The sequence below is a fragment of the Aegilops tauschii genome, chromosome 2 (genome assembly GCF_002575655.3).
Source record: "Aegilops tauschii subsp. strangulata cultivar AL8/78 chromosome 2, Aet v6.0, whole genome shotgun sequence".
Classification (NCBI taxonomy): domain Eukaryota; kingdom Viridiplantae; phylum Streptophyta; class Magnoliopsida; order Poales; family Poaceae; genus Aegilops; species Aegilops tauschii.
In genome coordinates, this window is record NC_053036.3 from 594,917,014 (window position 1) to 594,925,794 (window position 8,781).

General features: G+C 40.8%; 1 protein-coding gene across 5 annotated transcripts; it reads left to right on the forward strand.

The window, feature by feature from the left end:
• The first annotated feature begins 349 nt into the window (after positions 1–349).
• Positions 350–7,729, forward strand: LOC109783383 (uncharacterized). Of its 5 annotated transcripts, none has more exons than XR_005769217.3 (13): positions 351–611; positions 721–774; positions 1,583–1,744; positions 1,834–1,974; positions 2,250–2,389; positions 3,061–3,147; positions 3,247–3,378; positions 3,762–3,800; positions 5,440–5,592; positions 6,325–6,426; positions 6,678–6,845; positions 6,964–7,086; positions 7,353–7,729. XR_005769217.3 is itself a non-coding variant. In XM_040399944.3 (13 exons), the coding sequence occupies exons 1-13, from the start codon at positions 560–562 to the stop codon at positions 7,396–7,398; spliced, it is 1,356 nt and encodes a 451-aa protein (XP_040255878.1). In that variant the 5' UTR covers positions 355–559; the 3' UTR covers positions 7,399–7,729. The 5 variants fall into 5 exon arrangements, 4 of the variants coding, with proteins under 4 accessions (XP_045089296.1, XP_040255880.1, XP_040255878.1 ...); XM_040399944.3 differs by having other exon boundaries at positions 355–611; positions 7,007–7,086; XM_045233361.1 differs by lacking the exon at positions 7,353–7,729 and having other exon boundaries at positions 350–611; positions 6,678–6,753; positions 7,007–7,084.
• Positions 7,730–8,781: the final 1,052 nt, after the last annotated feature.

Sequence of the window (8,781 nt, forward strand, 5' to 3'; positions counted from 1 at the left end):
ATATAAGATTTAGTCAAAGTTAAACTTTGTAAAGTTTGACCAACTTTGTAAGAAAACATATCAACATTTACAATACTAAAGCTACATGGCATGAAAATTAATTTCATGATGCATTTAACAATATTTGATTTCATATTGTGAATCTTGATATTTTTTCTCTAAACTTAATCAAAATTAACAAAGTTTGATTTGGCTAAATCTTATATGCAGACTAAAAAAAAACGGAGGGAGTATCTCCCAGCTGAGATTCCGAACTCTCCTGCGGGCCACCCATGTCACCCACCGTGCGTACAGATGAACCAGTCCCACTGTCCCAGTGACTCCAACACACAGGTCCCCCGCTCCCCTCCTCTCCCCAGCGGGCGCTCCCGTGAACCGGGTCCGCGTGCGCCCAGCAGCGGGCGGCGCTCCCGCGGCCTCCTCCACAGCCGTACACCGAGCCCAGCGTGCCCCGAACCAAACCAGAGCGAGCGTCCAAAACCCCGCTTTGCAGCTGGCAAAGCCTTCTCCCGGAAGCCACCCTGCCACTGCGAGCACGAGCGCGAGCGCGAGACGGCCCATGGCTCCGCCGGCGCCATTCCTCTACGCCCGCAACTCCGGCGACGGCACTAGTGCGGCGAGCCCCCCTCCTCTTCCTCTCCTTCTCTCTCTTCGACTCTCTCTCTCTCCCCCTCTCTAAGTACGGGCGATTTTTGTCCCGCGCGCTTTGTGTGTGTGCAGGCCAGGACGCGGCCCCGCGGGCGGCCTTCGAGGGCGACCTCCAGCGTCTCAGAGGTTGGTCCTCTCCTTCCGCCCCATGTTCCTGAGCTTTTCCCCGCCTCGCGGGGCCATAATTTGTTGGATTCGGTTAGGGTTTTGCTTTTGGCTGCCGCCGTAATCGAATTGCCGGCGGCTAGATTAGATATATTTTGACAGGATGAGATGCTTCAAATGCCACCGTTGTTCCGTTAGCTGCACCAATCCGGGATCCTATTTAATTTGCACGACACTAAGAACGATCCCTTCTTAGCGTAATTTTCCATGATTATGAAATTACCTTGTTAATTTTGGTGTCAGCTTTCGCATTGTAGGCAAGTAAGTGAAAAATTTGCTGTACACGGTAATTATTCTCAAAATTATGAAATGTTTTTGTGCGATTGTGGTCTTGTGGGCTGTTCAAAGGGATAGGCGAGCTGTTGAGAATTTGGTTAAAAACAAGTCCTTGCACGGGGCACATCTTCTGACTTTACAATCACACCACTATTCTTTTTGTCGGGTCTATGCACTGATTGACGGTGTGTCCAAGATATGAACAAGTCCCTTTACTTTAGGAGCACAAATGGGTAACCTCCAAGCTCCAACTCTTTAGTTCAATCAAGTGGATTAAATTTCCAAAATCACAGATTTAGTTCATTTGATTGAAGTAAGGAGGGGTGGTGGAGGGCACCCTAAAGCTCACCAGTTTGCATCCCCGCTTGACTTAGTGAGGTTCTTGTCCATGCAACACATGTGGTCTCCTTTTCTTTTGGTTCTCTAGCTAGTTATAATTTGGCAATTTGCTTCATTAATGTATTGATGCTTGGGTGTTTACTTTGGGAGAAAGGTACTGTAAAGAGTCTTGTCGACCCAAGGGTGGTCTTCTCTTTCGAAATGGGTGGCCTTGGGGTGCTGCACCTCGCAGCCTGCAGTGGGCATCTTGAAGCTTGCAAGTACTTGGTGGAGGAACTGGGGGGAGATGTGAATGCTCCTGCTCCTGGAGTTGGAGGTATTCCTATAACTCTTTTCTCATCTCTAATGTCTATGTTTTAGCACTATGAGATGTCTGAATTGGGTTGTTGTGCTTTTTGATTGCAGACTTTGCAGGTGTGACACCCTTTATGACATCTGCTCAGTCCGGCGATGTTTCGACTGTGAAGTATTTGCTTGATCGTGGTGGTGATGTAACTAAAGCAGATGGTCAAGGACGCACAGTTCTTCACCATGCGGCATGCAAAGGTAGCTTGGCCCCTCACCCATGCAATTTGTTTTATATTACCAAGCATATCGCTTCATTGTGTAGGTCACTCCAATAATATTGTAGAAGAGAAATATTGTGACCATTTTTCATATGGTCACTATAGATCTTTTTTCTGAAATATAACTAGTCAAAGTTGGATAAATTTGTCCCACCTATGATTTACACCATCGTGGTCACTATACTAGCAGTTACTTGCTGTCGTATACTTAGATGTGTTGCCACATGACTTGTGGAATTATTTTATTCATGACAGGAAGCTGTAAGGTTACTGAGTTTCTACTTTCAAAAGGAGTACCTGTTGACATAGACTGTGGCCGTGGTACACCGCTCCATCAAGTTGCTACCAACGAAAAGGATAAAACAGTGAAGATTTTGTTGGAACACCATGCAGATGTATATAACCATTACCTTTGTGATAAAAAAACCTTCATTTTTAATTTTCTAGAGTTGATTTGCATTATATGTAGACATACACATATATTTCTGGTCGTTGGGGTTGACAACTTACATATGGCATGTCATAATCCATTTCTTGGATGATAACGTGTCCTAGATGATCTTAAAGGGTGCTTGATTTGAGGGCCACCTCAACCTAGGATGTGTTTATGTCCTAATCATATGATATCATGTGATTATCACATGCTTTTTTCTCCCTAATTTTGTAAATAGTCTTATGCTTATGAGGGATGAGGTGCCGATAGACCAGCCAATTACATCCTTCAAACCAAATGAGTTACGGTTGGAGCTTCCTTTGAAATTTGTCTCTGAGTCTTGATGTGAAAATTTCAGTTGGTGTCATTGTCAAGTTTGAGTAAAGTATGGTGCTCATTTGTCTCTGGAGATAATTTTGGTTCCATGTGTCATTTGTGCTTTGTCCATTGGAGTCACGAACATATAGTGCAGCGTTAGCTCTTTTAAGTACTAGAAGCTTGCATGCTAACTTGGTCTTTTTAGTACAGCTGCAACTAAACATATTGAAGCATTATATATGTCTATTTGTTCCGTTGTATTCTATAAGAATTATTACTCTTGGACTAAGGAGAAATCTCACGTTCTTCTTTCAGCCTAACACTACTGTAACCGGTTTGGGTACTGCCCTGATGGGTGCTCTTTTATACCGTTCATTGAAATGCATGAAGCTGCTGATTAAGGCCAGTCAGTATTCTATTGTCTACATCTGTTCATTGCTATGTACTGATTTTACATGGAGATAGAACCGTGAAACTTTTATTCCACAATCCTTTTCGCAGGGTGGTGCTGATGTCAATCGAAGGAACTCCCTTCTGGCTACTCCGTTGGTGGTCGCTACAGGGCACAAAGGCTATACCAACTTTGTGCAGTTTCTGTTGAAGGCAGGAGCGGATCCAAATATTCCCGATGCTGTATGTTTTCTATATTTTCTAGTTCCATTATACTTAAACGTCTACTGACATTATTATTCAACTCTTAAGCATTGTTCCAAATATCGGCCAGTTAATCGTCATCTCGGCCAGTTAATTGCATCTCGGGCCCCAGCCGATATGGAAAGGGCCTATTCGGCTCATCAACTGCTGGCAGTGATTTATCGGTCTGACAGCCAAAATATCGGCCAGTTAATCTTCATATCGGCCAATTAATGGCCGATCTCGGCCAGTTAATGGCCCATTTTCTGCTGCTGCTGCTGTGCTGCTCTCCTCTGTGATGTACATGTACTGATGTGCTGTTGCTGTCCTATGTAGATCTAAACATCTAGTATGTGCTGATGTGTTGCATTTGTCATTTGTAGCTACGGTTGCTTCTACTGCAGCAAGTGCTCCAACATCTAGTATAACACTTTTCCTTGCTACATTAACCATGTACAATAGCATATTTATACATTTACTACATTGCATGTTATTATGTAGCCTAGGATATATAGATATGACCCTAGCTAACCTACCGATAAATGGGTTACCTATAAATTCAGTTAATAGGGCGATTCGCTGATTTATCCCTACTCGGCACCCGACCGATATGGTACCAGTTACCGATATCCTGAACAATGCTCTTAAGGAGCTAGTTTAGTTTTAGCAATGAAATCAAGGTGCTTTAAGTCTTTGGAGTATTTCTTCTAACAGAGATTGATACAACGAAGAAGGTGTTTCCAAGAAATTTCATTGTAATTCTTAGTCATAGGAGTTACTTTGTATTTTCTTGGATCTTAGATCTAAATCAGTGTACCTGTAATTGTTATGAGTATGAATAAAATTACAGGTGTTTCTAAAAAAAAGGCGCTTTCAGTCTTTTGACTATGCAATGAGAAGTTGCACTTAGGCAAAAGGTAGGCGTGTGAGCTTTCAATTTAACGGTTTATATCAACAAATGCATATTGCTGTTGCTGACGATACTCCCTCCATTTGAAAATATTTGATGTTCTAGTTTTGTTCTAAGTCAAATTTTTTAAGTTAAAATCAAATTATAGATAAATTTACCAACATCGAAACCAAATTGCACTTAAAGAATGTTTGACTTAGGAGAAAATTATAACATCAAATATTTTGGATCGAAGAAGCAAATTTTGAGTTCTGGAACAACATGCTCTGTTCTGTGCAATCCTGTATATGTGTATATCATTAGTCTGAAATGTTTTTGAATACGGTGGATGTCCTTGTATTGAGCCCACAAGTACCCAATATACCTGCGTTTCTCTATTTAATATGTGGTCGGTGCTTAACTTAACAGTTGATGAGATACTAATATCTCATAATGCAGCATTCAGGGTAGCAACATTTGCTGAATGCACTCATCCAGCAATCACTAAAATGACTTGACTTCTCTCAGCTTACTTTATGTTTTTTTCATCCCAATCGTTGGTATTCATTAAATTACTCTGAAGTGTCAAATTGTATTTGTGCTATCAATAATTGTAGACCAATTTTATAATTCATGTCTAGCTACTTTTCCTTATTGTTTTTATCTATATATTTCATGGGGACTCATAAAGGGTATGCCACTAAAAATTACCGTTGCTTCTCAATCTCAACTATTGCTGAAATACCTGTTCTTAATCCCTTGCTGAAGAATGACCTTTTGGTATGCTGTCGGAGTATGTTCACTGTTTAAATTGCTACTAGAATTTGGAAATGCTTGCTGGGATAAATCCTGGTTGCAACATTTGGTACCAATATTATGTAAACCTTATACTCCCTCCGTTCCTAAATATAAGTCTTTTTAGACATTTCAAATGGACTACAATATACGGATGTATGTAGACATATTTTAGAGTGTAGATTCACTCATTTTGCTTCGTATGTAGTCACTTGTTGGAATCTCTAGAAAGACTTATATTTAGGAACGGAGGGAGTAGTTTCCTATATGGGTTATCTCTTTTCATAATGCTCATATTCTTTTACTGCATTCTAAAGGGTCCTTTAATTATGTAGTTTATTTCAAAAGAGTTTGACATTTTTCCTTTTGTTGCCCAGTATGGTAGGTTACCAGTAGAGCATGCTGCGAGACGTGACTGCAGGGAAGAAGTTGAAATGCTGTTTCCTTTGACTTTCCCAATTCCAACTATCCCAAACTGGAGTGTAGATGGAATCATCTTGCATGCAAAATTTGAAAGTGCAAAGCCGCTGGTACACTATTTATTACTGTCACCCTGTAGATGAATTTTACTTGAATGCCTGGTCATATTTTTTGTTCGCTAGTCCTGAATTTGTCCATCAACTGTTATTACGTGGAGTTACTATATATGCATGGGACCACATTTGAAATGAGTATCATGACTTCGTTATGGGTTTTTTCTTCAGAGCATCATCTCATCAAAACCATAAAATTGAAGTATTTAAAGCTCTGAGAACAAACTACCAATTCTAATTTGGAAGGACCAGACTTGGTCTACTTGTTAGTTCTTGGCTGTTCAATGGTTAAAAAACAACAACTTGTTTTTTCAGTATCAATTCAATGAACTGCTGTAAACTGTTCGTGATGCGTAGCCTTCAAGATACAGGAATGTTTTATAAGCATAATGCTTGTACCTAGTTCAAAGCATGACTCCTATATTGTGGATGTGAATTTGGCAACTGTGAAATATACCCGTTTATATGCTGTTTTAGTAATATATAGTAATAATTTGACATATTAATTCTAAAATTATGTTGGACCTTTTCCTCTTGTGATTAAAATCTTTGTCTTAGTATACATACTTGAGAATTTACCATAATGTGCACTTTGCATTGCAGCATAAGCATATCTAGATAACAAGCTATGAAGATTGTGTAACAGGGTTGTTAAGTTTCTATTTTAATTGGAATATCTTTGAAATGATGCTTCATTCCTACATTTTTTCCCATTGTTCTATCATTCAGGACCAAAGCCACCTTGAACGAACAAAAGCTATAATGAAGTCACAGGCAGATCATGCATTCAGGCTGAAGGACTATAAGTTGGCATCAAAAGCATATGGTGTGGTAAGCCCCTTAAACCTTATCTATGGATTATGGTGGTTTAGGAGGTAACTTTTTTCTATTAACAGGGAACCAATTGCAGAACATTATTTGTTTGCTAACCAGATTCCTAATGTTTGTTGTCTAGTTTCCCATTTATTAGCTGTTAATTTGCCATTATTATGTATTTCTATTGGATTAATATTATTTTTGGGGCTAATCTTAACGTGCTATAACGAGATGATAATCGTATAACCTGTTATGTTTGGCCATAGGCAATAAATGCAGCGCCGAGTGCAACATTGTACGCGAACAGGAATCTTTGTAAACTGCTGTTGGATGATGGTGAAGGTGCTCTGTCAGATGCTCTCAGATGCAGAATGCTGCGACCTAACTGGGCAAAAGCTTGCTACCGTCAGGCTGCAGCTCACATGCTACTAAAAGTGAATTACTCCCTCCGTCCCACAATATAAGACATTTTTGCAAGCTAAACAAGATTGCAAAAATGTCTTACATTTTGGGACGGAGAGAGTACTAAAATTGTGTTTCCCTACTCTGCAGTCTATATAGTTGCTCATGTTCCTTTGATGTGCTTTACGTCTAGGAGTATAAACAAGCTTGTGATGCTCTCCTGGACGCTCAAAAATTAGATCCTGGAAACACAGAGGTTGAGAGAGAGCTACGGTAATCTGTTGTCTTGTATTTATCTCCTTTGAGTATACGTCTTGCAAGCATGAATGTCATCCTGGAAAAATAAAACCCGTACTAACGACTAGCATTCGCACGCTGTACTAGTGCGCCAAATGCCATTATATACCTACAATTCAAGTTCATTCAACTGTAGACTAAACATTTCCATTTCAATTTTTGGTGCCATTCTTCCATATATAGCTGATGGTGCTGGGATTAAAGCTGATTTTTTTTTTTCCATTTTGGTTAACCCTGTACAGGAAGGCCAGGGAATTAATGAAAGCTCCTGGTGAAGCTGACAAGTGAAGCATGGTGTTTAGCGTTAGAGTAGACCTTATGCTTTATGCTTTCTTAGGGGAATGTTCTTTTGGATTCCGTTAGAGTAGTTGGTCAACTGAATCTGATGGTACTTATGCGAGTAGAAGACTGGGGTGCTGTAAAACTTGCTGACTTGCGTAGAAACGAGATTAATCAGGAAGCAGGGGCGCTGAAATGCGGATGGGCGTTTACCACTTGAGTTAATTACGTTACAAGGTTGACTGAATCCAGTACAAATGCTCAATCTGAATGATGATTCCTTATGAATTTTGAATATTTGACAATCTTTCAGTCTGTAGTTGAGTTGAGAACAGGAAAACGGAAGCAGTACCACCCTGTCATTTGCATCTTCTAGCATAAGGTCATTTCCAGAGCATACATCTGTTCAACGGGGTTGTTTGGCGTACCGCTTTTGCCAATAAGCATGTACTTCCTGTACTCTACATATTGACCATTTCTGTGATATCCAATGCATGATGTAAAACTAATTCACTTACTACTCCCTCCGTCCGGAATTACTTGTTGCAGAAATGGATGAAAATGGATATATCTATAACTAAAATATGTCTAGATACATCCATTTGTATGACAAGTATTTTCGGACGGAGGGAGTACATCAATTCAAACATAGCAAGTTCATTTGAAACAAACATAGTTTAAACTACTACATCACGCCAAACTCCTCTGAGTCTACTTGAACTACATAAAACTACTCATCATTGTCGGACTCGGTCTCCAGCAGCTCCTAGAACTTCTCTTTTGATGCGGTTGTCCGAGTCGTTGAGCTCGTCGTCCTTCTCCGAGTCATCCCAGTCACCGTTGAGGGGCTGGCCTTGCCCTCCTTCACCGACTTCTTCTGCTTGGCGTCACGCTTCTAATAGAACTCTTGCTCGGCCTGGACAAACACCGGATGCTCGCGCGCGAACCTCACCAGCGTCTTCTTCATCCACAACCACAGCCGACATCGAAGCACGCACCAACACCCAAAGCCAAGCCCAAGCCCAAGCCATGGTGCCTTCAACAATCTAGAGCGTGAAGGAACGGTCAAAAGCGACGAACTAGGAAACATTGTCATCCAACCATCGCCCAAGGATAGAAGTCCTTCTATCTCTTTCATTGGCAAGCTCTCAACGCTCTTACGGAAGACACTCTATTCTGTGTCTTAGCCTATGTGAATGGTGAGCTGATTAAACACTACTAGGGAAATGCTTATACAAAGGAGCTCACCAGTAGCGTTTTTACAAAGGAAACGCTGCTGCTAAATAGCAGTAGCACTTGGTCAGCACGAGCGCTGCTAATATGAGCATAGCAGTAGCTCTGAAGCTAGAAAACGCGCTACTACTAAAATTGACAGACCGTTCCAGGTATACT

Bases quoted from the DNA above. Each gene is read 5' to 3' on its own strand.
- LOC109783383 (XM_040399944.3), top strand. From the start codon at position 560: ATGGCTCCGCCGGCGCCATTCCTCTACGCCCGCAACTCCGGCGACGGC. The intron at 5,593-6,324 runs GTACACTATTTA...TCTATCATTCAG, and splicing joins TTGAAAGTGCAAAGCCGCTG to GACCAAAGCCACCTTGAACG. The intron at 6,846-7,006 runs GTGAATTACTCC...CTTTACGTCTAG, and splicing joins CAGCTCACATGCTACTAAAA to GAGTATAAACAAGCTTGTGA.